The following is an 18287-nucleotide window of genomic DNA, read 5'->3' on the forward strand; positions in this document are numbered from 1 at the left end:
TAAAAAATAAAAAAGAATAAATGACCTTGAAAACAAACTAGCTTTCCCTGCTCTAAAAGAAACTATTGTTGTCAGATACCAGGTAAGGTTTTTCCTCTGTATGTATATGTGCTCATGTTCTGAAATAGACATAGTATTTGCTAATACAAATGGAAAAAATTTAGATCTAAAAGTTTGAAAAGACACTGTGCCTGGTTTACCAAAATGCTTTTTAAAGCATCAGGGATGTATTATAAATTACATTTATCAAGATATCTTTTGTCACCCAAATAGGAGATAAGACTGATGTACTTTTAGGCCAGATCTCAGGCAGAAAGTAACATTTTATTTCAACCACTTTGCTCCAAACTGATCTACTTTGCTATTAAAAAGAGTCTGATCATACGCTTCCAAAGCCAGGAAAATGAAATTATGCTTTAGCAGGATAACTTCACAAATATTTGCTTTTTAGCTATTTTTACATTCAATAATACTAGGAGTGTCTGCTCATACACTTAATGTCCCCTCTTTCTCATGAAAACTTGATTATTTTTCTTACATCATATCAACAGACTACCTAGAAAATCTGTGCTGAAAATGTCCAATGCAGATCTGCAATCTGTTTAACTACAGTATCTAGGGTTTTCCTACTAAGAGCAATAATAAAGCCCTGTACATTCCCCTGGAAAGGCTTGCAACCTTTAAAAAGGTTGTTAAGTTGACAATTGTTCAATACAAAAGTTTTCAACACATTTGCATCACAATTAGAAGGCTTTATCTGAAAATTTCAGAGTTCGAGCACATGCAAATTTCACTAGGATTTAGTTATATCACAGAATCTGGAATTCATTTCTCTGAGACACTGTAGACACCAGGAGACTAACATTTGCCTACCTGCAATATTAAACAATTCCTCAATGCAACGTCTGAAATATACCTGAGAGGAAAGCTCGACCAGCTTCCCCCCCTCCCCCTCCGCAGCCCCCCCGCTATTGCCTTTTGCATTAAAACTGGATTTTTCCCCCCCTTTGTTACTTACTATTTCTCTAGGTTGCTGAGCCAAAATGGCGAAGGTAGAGAGACGATCACATAAGCATTTCGTATGGGATGCATCGGTAAGCACAGTTTTACATCCCTGGGTGGACCAGGTTCCCAAAGAGTCGTTCCTGCAAAGGAGAGAGGGGGGGGGGGGGAGGGGGGAAATCGGGATAATTACGCCTGACGGCCAATTCCGTGAGGATACAATGCAGTTTAATCGCGAGGAGAGTGTAGTGTAGTTCCCGGACAGCGGAGAGGTACTTGTTGTGGGGCAGGACCGGCCCCGGCGGCGCCCCCGCGGCGCGGCGCGGCCGGGCGGGGAGCGGGGGAGCGGGGAGCGGCGCGGCGCGGAGCGGTGCTGCGCGGAGCTGTCCGGCGCGGCGGTGCTGACAGCCCGGCGCGCTGCGCTGCGCTGCGCGGAGCCCCGCCAGCCGCGGCAGCAGCCGCCCCCTGCGCTGCCAGCCACCTCCGAGCCTCACCAGAGCACTGCGAAAAACTCATGGGGGAAGAGGGGGAGGCTTTTTCTCTCTCTCTCTCTCTTTTTTTTTTCTTTTCCTTTCCTACCGGCTCTGTTTCTGGCCCTTTTGTAAAAAATGTGATGGTCGGTAGTTGTAGTGTCTTTTTTCCTTCTTTCTTTGCCCCCACCCCCTCCCTTCCCTCTCTCGTGTGTGTGGCTAGTTTAAAGGCAGATGGTTCTCAAACGTCTGTCTGGGTTATGCCAGTTGGACCGGGAGATGCCGGATCTTCTGTTCTGATGGCTATTTTTGCTGAGGATTTTTGGTTTTTTGGTTGTTGTTTTCAGTGATCAGCCTTAGAAATTTCACCCTGGAAACGGCAGCATCAGATGCCTCCAACTCTTGCCTTAGCTCCAGCAGAGGGGTGGATTTCAGTACAGCAGCACACAACATCACCAAAGAGACACATGAGTTCGCCCTCCAGACATCACTCAGTCAACTCGCCTTTCCCTAGCTCCCTCCCCCTTCTTGATTTCTTTTTCTTGGGGTGGCAGCACCATCCTAACCCCAAGCCAAAGTGATCATTTGCTGGCACCTTTCACCAACCACCCCTAAACAAAACAAGATGATTAACACAGCCCCCGAATTCAATTAGACATTCAATATGCTAATGCAAGGTCTGAAACCCACCCCAGCAGAACAATAAAAATGGTATCAACCCACGTTTTCTTTGTGCAGGCAAGGAGAGGGAGAGGGAGAGGGAGAGACAAAAAATCATCTCTCCTTTTTCCTGAACTGCAGTGGGGGGAAAATAATTTCTACAGGAAAAAGGGGTTGGTTTCAACTAAAGCAAACCTATTATCTTTACATGTGTTAGGTTTAGAGAACAACAATTAGGTTTCTTTCTTCTTTTTTCCTCTCCTTTCATGTCCAGGGAGCAACTGCAGCCACTCTGCTGCCAGCAGCAGCGTGTGCGCTGTCAATTCCTGTCCATTTCACCTCAGGTCACTAAATGACTTGAAAAAAGAAAAACGAAGGTGGAAGAAACAAGGTGGGGGAATAATAATTTCCAGTCCCTGTAATCACCCTTGTTTCACCTCTTCTGCCTTGACAACCCACCTTTGTGAATGATTCTATATGCCAGGGCCCTCATGCAAAGCCAATTTGTTATCCCAAGCCTGCTCTCAGAGTGCAGTTCACCCCAGCCCACCTCGGCATTTTGCGCCACTAGTTTTTGAACACACACCAGATGTAACCCTTACACACTATTGTCTTCGGAACAGTATCCTGTAATAAGCAAAACAAACAGCAACTGAGGGAAACAATTGAGAGAAAATCACCAATTCTTCAAGCCACTAAAGCCGTCTATTAGCTTCCCTTCACAAATTGTGTCTTTCAGAGAGCCACAGGCTAAATCAACATCCACTTTGAAAAATATGGTTACATGTTCTAAATTCTGAAGCATTATCTTCTGTATGGCTTAACCAATTTATTTCATTAGCTTTCCTGTCTCTTACCTTATTGTGACACATAGTTCAGGCCAAATGAAATGCATTTATCTGTGCTGATTAAATATTAAAGAATGATAGCTTAAGAGAAATTGACATGTTTTAAAACAAAAGGATGGTATTATTAATCCTGAGAATAAGATTTAATATATTGAATTCACCCTATGCTGAAAAGCACCAGACACACAATACATACAGTTAGCACTAAATCCTTGCAGATGGTGTCCAATGCACAGAGTTAGACGAGTTCTGATTATAAAAAGTAGACAACCACAGAGACCGGTTTAATTTAAAACAAAACATCTGTTACAATTACAATTATATTTAAATTAGTATACATCATGGGCAGTCCACCAGGTTTAGAGGGGCTCATTCTCTTCTTCAAGTCACTTGCGCAAATACAAAATTCCGGTCATACATTAGCAGAGCAGTTCACTGTTGTACTATATCACCAGGTATTACAAATACAGTAAATATTTTGCAAAACTTCTTGAATACTACTGAAAATTTTAGTGGAATTTCCAAAAGCACTCTGAAATGAAGAAAGTGCTCTAACTGAATTTAACAGTAAGACATCCATTGACACGGCAGGAGCAGAGTCAGTCTAATACGGACACTTTTTACATTTCATTGTTCATTTTTTCAGTGATACCCTTCAATTTCTTGCCTAGCAGCATTAAATTTGAATACGTAACAGATGAAAATTCTGTAATTAAATATGGTCTATCTCTCTTTTCTAACCAATGCAGTTAAAAAAAAAAAGCAAGCCTCATTAATAAATATATTTGTAGCCTGTTGAAATGATGGCTGACAGAAGCTGTGCAGAATGTTATAATAAGTCCATGAAGGAGACGGAATAATGAGCAGAATCCAGAAGAAAAGTGTAACTGCAATTTGTTGCATGATGCTTATGCCTGCAGAACAGTAAATGTATGATTACTAACTCACCCAGAGATGCTGGACCTTTTGACTTGCTGACATAAAACCAGTATTTGGTTTTAGGTATAAAGTAAATAACAAATGGAAATATGGAGTTAAAACAGATGTATTATATTTAGTGCGTCTCAATGCTACGCTTTTTACGAAGTCCTCCATCTATGATCTGTCCCTCTTATAATGCAACTCTTCTGGGCCAATCAGAATCTGTCTCATATTTGGAAGTTTCATTCCTTTTTGGTGTGATTTTCTTTGACTATGTGTCTAACTTTTAGGGTTATCATAAGAATATGCAAAAGGGCACCTATTATTCCTGCGGATCTTTCTTGTTATGCAGAAAGCTATAAAGGATTGACAGGTACTATTAACATTTGTTCTATTTATATCAAGGAAAATTATCAAATTGAAAATACATAGCAAGTATAGATGTAGGTTCATGCCTGTTATTGGCAATTTTGTACTGTTCCTCTGAGCTACAGATGATTTAATCAACCTGGCAGAATTCCCATAATATAAGCAAAGGAATTCCCAAGAAGCATAGATTCACCATTGCAGATCCTGTGTCATCCTGCAGCTGAGGCAGGGGAAGAAGCAGGGGAAGCAGGGAAGTAGGAGAAAAAGTCTAAGTAGGATGTAATTTGGGCCCATGGATCTATGGCTAATATGGCATAAGCACCAAAAAAACCTCAGCTCCAACATTTGCCTGTGAGTGTGTCCCTCTCAGAGTAGTCTTACAGTTAGAGGAATGCTGGAGTGTCTTTTCAAAACCCTTTCGGAGTTTAATGTAAACTTCTTAGTTCTAATCAAGAATTGGGAACATAATGTGCAATAAAAATGATGGCCAAATAATGTACAGAAAAGTATTTTAATCATGTGTGATACGGAAGAAATAAGGTGATTTTTACTCTTTAATAATGTATTATGCAATATTGCATGATATGTAAGTGATGCTCACTACTGAAAACAATGATATGACTGTCTCAGATATTGAAATGGAAATGTAGTTTATAGGATAGGAGCATTTTTGTAGAATAAAAAATTCATTCACAGACACAACTGCCAATCTGACACAAACTGATGATCAAGCCACATTTGATACGCTAGCAACTATGTTTCCCTTATTTCGAAGTATTTTTCTTGGTCTCATGGCACGGTTTACCACTTACTATTGACAGATTTTGTTAAAATTAATAATATATATGTCTTACTAATTGCATTGTTTTGTCTATTTTAACATATCGATGAATAAAAATCAACTAAGACATTGCTGTCAAAACCATTCAGTAAAGGACTTCACCTCATATCATACACTGTCTACCTTATTAGTTTATTTTGAAAATTTTTTTTCAAATGAAAGATTTTTTTTGGAGGGAGATGCTGTGAGACAGAGAAAAAGGAACTTAACAATATTGTTAACTATTTTTTTCCATACTGGCAACTAGCAATCCAAATAATTGCCTGGGTTTTGATCATCATGAACGAAGAATTAACATCTGGGCTACACATGTATGATGGTAGCTTACTTCAGTAATTTCTTTGATGATTGATATCTGTGCTTAAAGTAGGATGAGAAATCGTTTCGACCATTAAGTGTCATTACTTAAATAACAGCAAGAAACTGTTATTCAAGTATTTAATAAGAGCTTTGTAGAAAGAAAGCTACACAGAAGTTAAGAAATTATAATATTATTTCTCCTGAGATAATTTTAATTCTCCCTACTTCTTGGGTATGTATATTATCATACTTTTTTTTTTCTGTTCAACTAGGTGTTGTTTTTCCGTTAGGACAGACTTTGGTATTCCAACTCTGTTCTCAGTAAAGAATGACATATAATGATGAGAAGCACATGGAAATTGCAGACATAATAATTTTTTAGCCTAGCAAAAGATAGGAGAGAAGCTCATGGCCCTTATAAGTAGCAGATTATGTACATCATTGTGCCTGTTCAGATGTGCTGGCTGGCACATTAGTGAAGATAAGGTCCTTCCAACACCTGCTTACTTCTTTACACCTGGACCTAAAATCCCAGGGAAGCCATAGGGAAGGCTCAACTGCAGAAGTCTCCTTTCAGTTGTGCGTGTCCATATGTCTGAGACATGACCTAACTCTTAGTATGCATAATTTCTACTGTGATCAATCTTATCCCTACCAGTAGTATACGGCAACATCTGGTTTATTTCCACAGTTTTTCCTAAAGTAAAAAAAAAGGAAAGAAAGAAAAAGAAAAAAAAAACAACACAAAGAAAACATGGAAGCAAACACACATTGCTTAATAATGTCACACATAAAACTGTAGTTTAACAAAGTATTGTTCACCCTGAAATTCTTAATATGATTAACATTATATCATTATGACTTAGGGCTTTTTTTCCCCTCACGCAATTTAGAAAAACTAATGCATGAAATCGTGGAAATGAAAAGAAATAGAATGGACAAAAATAACTGCCTTATGACTACATGTCTGAAGTACTGCAAATGTCCTAAATAGGATATCTGAATTTGTGTGATATCAGAAGAAAAAGCTGGGTGACGAATATCTTGCAATTGGATCTCGAACCAGAATATTATGGGGAGTTCATTTTCCTAAGGAATAAGACCACTTTTCCAATTCAGGCATTGAATTGTTTATTCTTCCTCAGTGACATACTTGTGAATTTATTTTTTTGCCAAAGAAAGTAGAAATCCTTGATGAATTAATTTTCTTGCTGATCTTTATATAAAAAATAAATCCTATTTGAATAATTTTTTTGTAAAACAAATGTGCATCTGGGCTGGAAACCAAGTTTTATTCCAATGTGATTTAAACCAGATGAGATATTAAACCCTAAAAAGTAGGTTTTATAACAGAGTCGTTGTAGTTATAAGCATACATTGTTACATTAACTTTCTAATAATCTACAACTCATAGAAATGTCCGAAGGAAGATCAAAAATTGCGTTGGTTATCAGTTTGACTGCTATACACAAATGATTCATCAAAAGGGGAGCTATGGAAGTGAGTATTAATGCTTGGGGGAATATTTTATTACTCATTATAACTTTCCTGTTCATGCAGTTTAGGGCATGATCTAGCGTGCAGTGTGCAAAAGCTGTGCTGTAATCAATAGTTGCCCTGTCATTAGCATACTGCAAGCATATCAAAGTGTAAAAGGAAAAGAAATTCTAAAGGACTGATATAACAAAAACGGGATGAGACAAATGCTAGGAATTTCCTGCCTCCTACTGCATAGTTCTTGATTATTGGTGCTCTGTACTGCTGCTATAACGCAGACTTACCATTATTAGAGTTACAGGATCCATTCATGTTTTTGAACAAGTCATTCAGCACTATTTCTGTCTTTTAAAGAGCCTAATGGATGGACATTCGAACAAGAGCGTTCTCCCTCCTTTCCCAAGATTATAGAGAAAGTCTCCTAAGAGGATGAGTATTGGTGCATCAAAAAATTTGAAGGAAAACAATCGCTTTCCAAAGCTTCATCTCTGTCTGACCCTGTAGATGCTCTCAGAGAAGGTAGCATTGGAGTAAGTACTGGGCGTTCCTGCTATGTACACACTGCCAAAGGATGTAGGTATCTGCTGAGGATTTATGAGAACTATGACTTCTTTCCCCATGGACCTCCAGAATGAATGGAGCAGACAAGAGGCCACACTTCCCTTCCAGGATATCTTGTCCCAAGATGATGATGTCCCAGAAACTACAGGAAGCAACAGAAGGATATTTCTTATTTTCATAAAAAACATAATTGAAGCAAACTGGTCAACTCTAGTACAAATTCTACAGTGAATTGCTGTCTCCCTTCATTCCTGATGAGGTCTCATTTATTATCAGTCTGTACTCTAATTTTATCTTTCATTTCAATACAGTTTTGCTAAGTTTGTTCACTGTGAAAGGGAGATATACCTGATAATGCGGAATGACCAAGACAACAAAGATCATGTTACATTTTGCAAGTACGCATTCCTTAACTGTGGGTACATTTAGAGATCGGGTTCTTCATTTAAGTTGCTGTATGACATATTTAGTTTCTTGGGACAAAGTCATATAGAGACTTGCTATGTTAAAATGTATATTCTCAAAGTCTGCAGTAGTGAGTTTAGTAGCATTTTGGATATGTATAAAATTGCTCAGTTTCAATTAGGTTAATTTTATAGGATTACATTATCAGATATTTAGTAGAAAAAAAAGATGGAGTTCAACAAATATTTTATTAGCTTTCACTCCTCACAAAATCGGTAAAATCTTTCATATTTGTTTGTTCAGACTATAAATATTTATGTAGATTTATGGGTATCTAAGGAAAAATTATCATGTAGTATTTTCCCAATGATCAACCTATGAAATCTTTCACACTGTACTATTATTCACAGGGACTCGTAGCAAAAAGGATCCTTGTAAATTGTATATTGCCAGGGGCTGGAAAAGATTAGGGGCTCAGAAGTTTATCCTGGAAATTGAGAATGTCAAAGCCTGGATCAGGGCTGTAGCTATCGTTAATGTTCCTTCCAAATGACAAGATTAGCAATAAAGCATAGTATCATTAGTTCAAGTTTCAAGGCCAGCTATGACCAGCAGGGAGAGGAAGAAGTGTGAAGGGGAATTGATGAGGGGAAGAACAGAGGCTGGGCTTCCATCACTGTTACTGTTACAACATCCTATGCTATTCTGGATTGAATGGACAGATAAAACTAAAAACAGTACAGCCTCCTCAGAGAGTGCTTTGAATTAGGCTCCAGAGATGCCAACCATAATGTAGGAAGAAAGTTAAGGCACAAAATGAGAATGGCAGAAGCAAGCATGTTAAGTGGTCAGGCACTGAAATGATGCTTATTGCTCTGGTGATGCAAAAGAGAGCTGAGCTCTCTTTTGGAGCTAGATGTGTACATGCTACCTTTCAAAATCTGAAGTTAGGTTCACCTCGAAGATGGCCAGCGGAGAGTCCCCCTTTTATCTAACCACTCAGTGGTTGTGAGATAGAAGAGGTGAGTTCAATTTCCTTCTCTGCATGAAGGGTGTTGAACAGATATTTTGCAGCAGATGACCTAACTCCAGACTACAGTATGTTCTGGTGTGAGAGTACCCTTGCCCCTTCTTGCTGAAGCAGGTGCTCAGTGAACAGAACTTCTGGCATTGGGCCAGAAGGTGAAGCAAAGCATGGACTTTGTAGCCATACTGCAGGAAGACAGGGGTTGGTATCTGCACTCCAGTTCCTGCTCTACTCACTATTACTTATTCAGCAGATCAAGCATTCCAACACCAGTGTTACATGTTCTCTGAAGATCCTCAGGTTTAATACATGTTCATTCATATATTAAGTGCATGACTAAGAACCCTTCTGGTTGTCAACCTCTCCTCCCCTGTATCTTGTGATACCACCTGCTGCTCCTACACAATCCTACTGTGTATTCTAGAACTCTGTTACCTGCGGGTTCTCTGAAGAACATGCTGTGGAGCTATGGCAACTGGAGCTACGTTGTCTCAGTGTCCAATTTTAAAGAAAGAAGTAAAGACTTTTTTCTGTCCACTCACACTTTGAAAACAAACTTAACTCAAGCCAGGCTGAGATAAAACAAACAAACGAACAAAAACAAGAAACAGTTACAAATGTTTATAAGACACAAAAAAAGAAATAAAATAAAACTGATGTTTGCTCTACTGATGCAGGGATTATGTCAGCAGTATGTCTCCCTTTTTATCCAGCTGTTATTCTGCAAGATTTCCTAAACATTCAGTTTATAAAGAGTTCTCTTTTCTGTATAAGTTAGGCCTCAGGTTATGTCCTTTTCCTTGTGTAAGACATTTGCTTTTTATAACCAAACCTCTTTTGTAAGTCCTCCCCAGGAGTCTAAATAGATCTAATCGGTTTTTCCTCAAGTGCATTGATTTCTTTCTTATTTGGGAGATAATCTGACCATCCCTCTTAATTAAAATAAGTATTTTTTTTCTTCCTTAGAGATGTCTTTTTGTTAGATCAGATGTTATCTCATGTACCTGACTGGCCAATTAACAACTGCTTCAATAAGAGTAATGCTTATCTCCCTGTTCTCTCTTTGGTGAGTCAGAGTGCACCCTGACTGAACCTGCACCAAATCTTTTATTGGTTGTCAGGCTGCACATTAAAAGCACATTTGATACAAATACCTCAATAGGACAAAGGCATAGTTTGCTATTGGCTCTTGACTGAGATCAGCCACACAGTAATTAGCCAGTTTGAGGTGACAAGGGTGTTATAGTGACTGATGCTTAACATCTTCAGTTGGATATCTTTTCTTCAGTGGAAACCTTAACCACAGATTGTAAAAGTGAGTAGTCTTTCCCTTTCAGACAATCAATATTTAATTATAATATGAAAGAATAGGACTAATGATGAACAGAGGGAATTAGAGAAGCTTCCTTACTCCAAAATGCCCCACAGCCTGGAGATTTGGTCATTCCTCCTGAAAAGGTTCTGAATTTTGCAAGCACAGATGAAACCTCTCCTTGAGTAAGTCTCTCCTGTCCTGGGTGAATTTTCTAACCATTGAACTATTGGACAAAAGAACTATAGTATAGGTCTTCATACATGTGTTGTCCATGTTTTTTGTAGTAGCCAATTCACTGCTAAGTAAAGGCCACAGTCAAGAATGACAGAGAGATGACCTGTTTACGTATATTGATAAGAGTTAATGCTGAGGTTCTTTTGAGCATATTAGAATGAAGACTTGGTGGCCAAGCAGCTTACATTAAAACTCATAAGAACCTCTGGATTTAAGATTCTCCAGAGTTGTATGGTGACTGGAAAGGAGGTCTGACAAAGTCCATTAAGGATTAAGGTACCTATAGCGGCAGGTATCTGCCTATCTCACATAATGACTGAGACTTTATTAAAATGGGCCAATGCAACAAATCTGTGCAAGCAGTTGGGATGCACTGACTTTGTATATGCCGAGCTGATAGCAAATGTAATGCAATATAGCTGAACGCAAAGCTTTCTTACAGTGTTGTTTATGATCTGATTAAAGACCAAAACGAAAAAACCCAGATGTTGCTAAAGCTGATACATATAAGCTGTACATTGAAAATTCTATAATTCACAGAGCTAACTTCTATGACATTATAAAGTAATGCATCTTTTTTGTGTTAATAATTTTCACTTTTTTTTTTAAGATATGGGAAAATCATTGTGATTACAGACTCAAAGTCAAGTACAGAGTTAGGAAATGGAAGCTCTTTTGTTAAAAGAAAAAGAAGATGTAAAAAGACACCTCCTTAATGTATATTTTAGACTCTTCTAAACTGGTCTTAGCCCTGATGTTCTTGCTTTTCAGTAAGGCTTATTACCTTAGTGTCTGCTCAGCTTCCAGACTCAAAATGGTTTGAATGTAACCACTTTGGAGTGCAGTTATGTGAGCTACTGCTCATCTGAATCTTCCTGAGTGGATGTATTTACTGACCAACTGCCCAGTAAAGTAAATTACACCTAACTGACATGCTTTTTAATACCACTTCACACCTGTGTAATGGTAATGTTGCCTAAAACAAAGTCAGCTGATAATGATAATCTCTGGAGATAGCATCTAAACTGTTCCACTGTGTTTTTTTGCTAGGAGTGCCTAGTACAAAGGCTAGAAGAAGGAGGTGTGCTTCACACTGCATCACAACACATGAAAACAGATGCTTCCATATTTCATCTGGAAAATGTTGGGAAAAGAATGAGGGCCTGCACTGTGCCATGTCTGGACAGTGAACTTTACGTACCAGGGATTGTGCTGACTCAATGGTACAAGGGCACATGTTGCAGAGGAGGGCACTGTGGTGCACAAGGTCCAGTGGATTCTGTGGATATGCTCTGAATTTGATCTGCACATGTGCAATATGTCTGATGCATTCACAATGCAACAGACAATTTGCATTTGTAACAACCATATATCTGGAAGTCCCAGAAAAAATTATTGCACTGAACACTGGCAATACAGGATTTACGTCCTCTTACTCCTCTGGTACATCCATTTCAGCTAGTCACATGTCAGCTAGATTGTGTATTTAGACAAATGTGACTGCTGGCATTAAAAACTATAGAAATTGGTTAAGAGGTTGGATAAGCGCTTTTATTTCACAGTCTAAAAAAAAAGGGACAGAGGAGGTGTTGGGAAGTATGTGCCTTAACTAGATGCCAAAAAAAGCCTGTCTGAACAAATGAGAAAAGCTTACTAGCCTATACACTTTCTTCCATCTCCTGAGAATATTTTTTGTTTGTATGTGGCTTCCTTGTGGGAAACAGCACAAGAAGAATTCCCAATGCTCTGCAGGTAGAGGGGTTGTAATAACGGGCTTGTCTGCTGTCGACTGACAAAGTTGGTGTACTCTTCAGCCTTCAGGTATGGTAGAAAAGGACTGAAAAAAGTGTCCCAAAATAATCAATGTTAATACACTAATGGTCTACCCACATTATATAGCACCTTTCAGCTGAAAGCCTTAAAACAGAGATGGACAGCGTCATCCAGAATCTCAACATGAGGCACAGGAAAATTAAGTGACATTCCTAGGACTCAAGGCCAAAATAAAAATGTGAAGGTAAATTAATTCTAGGCTCAAAAGAAAATGCAACCAAATACAGTGCTATATTTATTTCCTTTTATCTCTACGTGGAGGTCTCATACATTATTTTTGATGCCTACAACATTATACCATTTAGAATATTGAAAGTATACGTATCTAAAACATATACAGTAACATTATTTAGTTAATGTTGCAGTTTTTGCAGAATGGAATGAACTCTCATTGGCATGAAAGGCATATCACAAGCTGTCTGTCTGTCTGTGATGTGTCACATAGATGTGGCATGCTTTAGTTGAAAACTCCAAATCTGAAATGCCTTTCCCTTCAGTCAGACATAGTGTTGCAAGTAGAAACTGCTACAGCGTCTTCTTACATTTTGAAGTAATTTGCATTCTGTTACCTTCTCATGCTACTTGATGTTTTAAAAGTGCAATAAATAAAGAATACAATTAATTTAGATTACACTACTCGATCTGAATTATATACAGACTACTTAGTACATGAAGTTTATTAGCTAGAATATATCTCCTAGAAATTACATAATGATGAATGCAATTGCAATCATTGTCTGTGCATATATAGTATTCAGGGAATGTCATGAATCCGCTTCATGTCAGTGCATGCTGTATATTGATTGGACCTGTCAACTTCAATGGAGTATCCTCAGTATAACTCACATCAGAACCTGGCACTATATTTTGATCTCTCAGACAGCTAAATGATATCTAAAATTACATATAAGCAAACATCTTTCTATTGACTATGCATTGGAGAAAACTTATGTGTATATTTTAATTCAAAGATGCTAGAGCATGTCAAGTGCATGATGTGTTCTTCAGTTATATTAGTTTTCGGCAGGGGTTTGGAAATAGCAAAACAGAAAATATGACTATGCCACTCTAAAAAACTCTGCGGTGTGCCCACATTTTGAACGCAGCATGCAGTTCTGATCTCTTCCTAACTCAAACAGATCTGGTGGAACTAGGAATGCTACAGGGAAAGGGGACAAGGTGACAGAAGATATGGGACAGCTTCCATAAGGTAAGTCCCTCCAGCCTGGGTAAGAGGTGGTCAAGGGAGGTCTGATAAAGGGCTGTAAGAGTGCCATGGTGAAAATGAACCAGAAATGATTGTTTGTTATTCCTTGTAATATAAGATCTAAGGGCATTAAATGAAATTATTGGGCAGTATATTCAAAACAAAAAATAGGAGGCATTTTTTCTCACAGGGCATAGTTAAGTTGCGGAAATCATTGCCACAGGAGGTTATAAATGACAGAAGATTATGCGACCTGAAAGAGTGATCAGATAAATTCATAGACAAAAAAAAATCTTTTAAGGCTATAGTACACAAAGATAAAAAATCTGAATGTACACCACAAACCTGTTGGAATTTGGAAGGCATACCAGGGGAATATCTACTAAATAAGTACCTTGTTCTTAAGCAGTCTTCCAGGCATTTCTTAACAGCCACTGTGGCAGGCAGGATGCTGGGGCTAGACTAATCTTTCACCTGTTCAGCCCAGCTTATACTTTAACTATTATTCCTGGTTTAAAGGTGTTGCTTTCAAACTGATCACGTTTCAGTTTGCTGGTTGTTCCACATTGCATATGTGTCGCTGAGGCAAGCAGCCCTGGTGCTGGCACGATCCGCAGTGGAGTGCTCTGGTGCGGTGCACAGGGGGGGTTTCCTGAACCGGGGAACCTCAGGGGGAGCCGAGACAGCCACCAGGAGCCCACAACTCGCGCCACAGCAGCTGATGGGACCTGGGCAGGGCCAGGACCAACAGCGGCCAAGCCCCCCACATGTATACAAGAAGCCCTTAGAGAACGCTAGCGACCAGGGCATGGCGCGGCAGTTAGTTTGCGCAGCAGTTTGCACAGAAGGGCGTGCAGGAAGGCTCCTGAAGCTCTGCCAGCTCGACCAGGGAGCAATGGTATCCACCCAGCAGAAAGCCGTGGCCTCTCTAAGCTTTGCACCCACCACGATGGATGCAGCTTCCCAGATAGACCACCGGTGGGAACATGCTGCCACCCAGGTGCCAGACTGCAGGCTGTGCCCTGCTCTTATGCTGGTATCGGAGGGCAGCAGTGAGCACAGCTGTGGGAGGTGCACTCAGGTAGAGGAACTCCTCCGCTTAGTGACCGAGCTCTGGGAGGAGGTAAGTAGGTTGAGAAGTGTCAGAGAATGCAAGAGAGAGATAGACTACTGGAATCGCACCCTACCTTCCCTGAGACAGGCCCGACAGGCAGACAGGACACATGATATGGAGGATTCCCTGTCCTCTCTCTGCCTGGCTGAACACAGTGACTTTAGTGATAGGGAGCAATGGCGACATGTTCTTGCCCGGCACAGCAGGCATGTCTCCTCTGTGACTACCCCACCTTCCCAGGTGCCCTTGCATAATAGGTATGAGGCTCTGAAAGTGGAACTGAACAATAACGAGGACAATAGTTCATCTAGCTTGGAGGTGTCACCAAGGTTAAGTCGGGCTACGCCCTGCATCAAAACCGCTTCCATAAAGAACAAAAGACAGGTCATTGCCATAGGAGACTCCCTTCTGAAGGGAACAGAAGGCCCAATATGCAGACCGGACCCACTTCTTCAGGATGTCTGCTGCCTCCCTGGGGCCTGGGTTAAAGATGTGAAGAGAAAGCTTCCTACCCTGGTATGACCCTCAGATTATTATCCATTATTGATTTTTCAGGTAGGCAGCGATGAAATTGCAACAAGAACTCCAAGGGCAATCAAGAGAGACTTCAGAGCCTTGGGATGACTGGTTAAGGGATCAGGAGCACAAGTAGTGTTCTCCTCTATCCTTCCAGTTGCAGGGAATGATGAGGGAAGAAACAGGAAGAGCCAGCAGATCAATACCTGGCTCTGAGCCTGGTGTTATCAGCAGAATTTTGGGTTTTTTGATCATGGGTTGGTTTAAACGACACCAGGCCTGCTGGCAACAGATGGGGTAAACCTGTCTCAAAGGGGGAAAAGAATCTTTGCACAGGAGTTAGCAGGGCTTATTGAAAGAACTTTAAACTAGATTTGAAGGGGGAAAGGGATAAAACCAAGCTCACTAGAGATAAGCCTGGGGGCAGCATGCCAATGTTTGAGGGACAGTATGCTAGCGAGGTCCTTCGATCTGCTGTATCAGTGGAGATAGGGGATGGAGATCCATGCAGCAGCAAAGATGCAACCGTTATTATGTGTTAGAAACCATGGAAGGGCCTGAGAATGGTCATGTACGAATTAGGGCTTCTCCCCCCAAAAAGGTGGTGCGATCAATAGCCCAACTGAAGTGCATCTACACCAATGCATGCAGCACGGGCAACAAACAGGAGGAGCTGGAAGCCATTGTGCAGCAGGAAAACTATGATATAGTTGCAATCATGGCAACATGGTGGGGTGACTCGCACAACTGGAGTGCTGCAATGGATGGCTATAAACTCTTCAGAAGGGATAAGCAAGGACGGAGAGACATTGGGGTAGCCCTGTATGTTAGGGAGTGTTTTGATTGTCTAGAGCTTGACGATGGTGATGATAGGGTTGAGTGTTTATGGGTAAGAATCAGACAATAAAAGACAATAAAAAATGTTTCTATAAATACATTAGCAACAAAAGGAGGACTAAGGAGAATCTCCATCCTTTATTGGATGTGGGGGGAAACATAGTGACAAAGGATGAGGAAAAGGCTGAGGTACTTAATGCCTTCTTTGCCTCAGTCTTTAATAGTAAGACCAGTTGTTCTTTGGGTACCCAGCCCCCTGAGCTGGAAGACAGGGACGGGGAGCAGAATGAAGCCCCCAACCATAATCCAAGTGGAAATGGTTAGCGACCTGTTACACCACTTAGACACACCCAACTCCATGGGGCCGGATGGGATCCACCCAAGGGTACTGAGGGAGCTGGCGGAAGTGCTCACCAAGCCACTTGCAATCATTTCTCAGCAGTCCTGGCTAACTGGGGAGGTCCCAGTTGACTGGAAGTTAGCAAACGTGATGCCCATCTACAAGAAGGGCCAGAAGGAGGATCCAGGGAACTACAGGCTTGTCAGTCTGACCTCGGTGCCGGGGAAGGTTATGGAGCAGATCATCCTGAGTGCCATCACACAGCACGTACATGACAACCAGGTGATCAGGCCCAGTCAGCATGGATTTATGAAAGGTAGGTCTTGCTTGACTAACCTGATCTCCTTCTATGACAAGGTGACCCACTTAGTAGATGAGGGAAAGGCTGTGGCTGTTGTCTATCTAGACTTTAGTAAAGCCTTTGACACCATTTCCCACAGCATTCTCCTGGAGAAACTGGCTGCTTGTGGCTTGGACGGGTGTACTCTTCCCTGGATAAAAAACTGGCTGGATGGCTGAGCCCAAAGAGTTGTGATGAAGGGAGTTAAATCCAGTTGGCAGCTGGTCACAAGTGGTGTTCCCCAGGGCTCAGTATTGGGGCCAGTTCTGTTTAATATCTTTATCAATGTTCTGGATGAGGGGACCAAGTGCATCCTCAGTAAGTTTGCAGATGACACCAAGTTGGGCAAGAGTGTTCATCTGCTTGAGGGTAGGAAGTCTCTACAGAGGGATCTGGACAGGCTGGATCAACGGGCTGAGGCTGATTGTATGAGGTTCAACAAGGCTAAGTGCTGGGTCCTGCACTTGGGTCACAACAACCCCATGCAACGCTACAGGCTTGGGGAAGAGTGGCTGGAAAGCTGCCTGGTGGAAAAGGACCTGGGGGTGTTGGTTGACAGCTGGCTGAATGCGAGCTGTCAGTGTGCCTAGGTGTCCAAGAAGGCCAATAGCATCCTGGCTTGTATCAGAAATAGTGTGGCCAGCAGGACTAGGGAAGGGATCATCCCCCTGTACTCAGCACTGGTGAGGCTGCACCTCAAATATTGAGTTCAGTTTTGGGCCCCTCACTACAAGAAAGACATTGAGGTGCTGGAGTGTCTCCAAAGAAGAGTAACGAAGCTGGTGAAGGGTCTAGAGCACAAGTCTTATGAGGAGTGGCTGAGGGAACTGCGATTGTTTAGTGTGGAGAAAAGGAGGCTGAGGGGAGACCTTACCGCTCTCTACAACTGCCTGAAAGGAGGTTGTAGTGAGGTGGGTGTCGGTGTCTTCTCCCAGGTAACAAGCAATAGGAGAAGAGGAAATGGGCTCAAGTTGCTCCAGGGGAGGTTTAGATTGGATATTAGGAAAAATTTCTTCACCGAAAGGGTTATCAAGCATTGGAACAGGCTGCCCAGGGAAGTGGTGGAGTCACCATCCCTCGAGGTATTTAAAAGACATGTAGATGTGGTGCTTAGGGACATGGTTTAGTGGTGGACTTGGCAGTGCTAGGTTAATGGTTGGACTTGATGATCTTAAAGGTCCTTTCCAACCTAAACGATTCTATGATTCAATGATTGTATATGCATATTAAACCCAAAACATAGTGCTGAGACAGCAGTATCTTAGCTGAGCCTCAATATAATGTTGAGGTACTGTGACATGCTAAATTTACAAATTGAATTTCTTGGCATTGCATAAGTGGACATTGAGCAGAATTAAATCTTTATTGCTTTGCATTAATATTTTATCTCATATGAGAGAGAATTTATTTCCTTAATTATGTAGTGTAGAATTGGAATTTTACAGGTGTACTTACATCCTGAAATATTTCATAGTATTCTATCAAGATAGATAGAATATGTATGTGTATGTGTATATATAGAGAGAGAGTAGACATAGATAATAGGTGTTGCAATCGTGATACTTGTTATTGTATCTCATCTGATTTTGATTCACTTCATAAGGTCTACTTTTAGATTTACCCTAACGATGGCTTCACACTTTTTATTCT

General features: G+C 40.8%; 1 protein-coding gene across 1 annotated transcript in view; it reads right to left on the reverse strand.

Moving 5' to 3' along the window:
• ADGRB3 (adhesion G protein-coupled receptor B3) overlaps window positions 1-18287 on the reverse strand; it is a 473802-nt gene that overhangs the window by 101043 nt on the left and 354472 nt on the right. The window contains exon 17 of the mRNA XM_050893783.1: window positions 1019-1145. Within this exon, the coding sequence (XP_050749740.1) occupies window positions 1019-1145 (127 nt within the window). The remainder of the gene's footprint in view (window positions 1-1018; window positions 1146-18287) is intronic.

The sequence above is a fragment of the Gymnogyps californianus genome, chromosome 3, assembly GCF_018139145.2.
Source record: "Gymnogyps californianus isolate 813 chromosome 3, ASM1813914v2, whole genome shotgun sequence".
Lineage (NCBI taxonomy): Eukaryota > Metazoa > Chordata > Aves > Accipitriformes > Cathartidae > Gymnogyps > Gymnogyps californianus.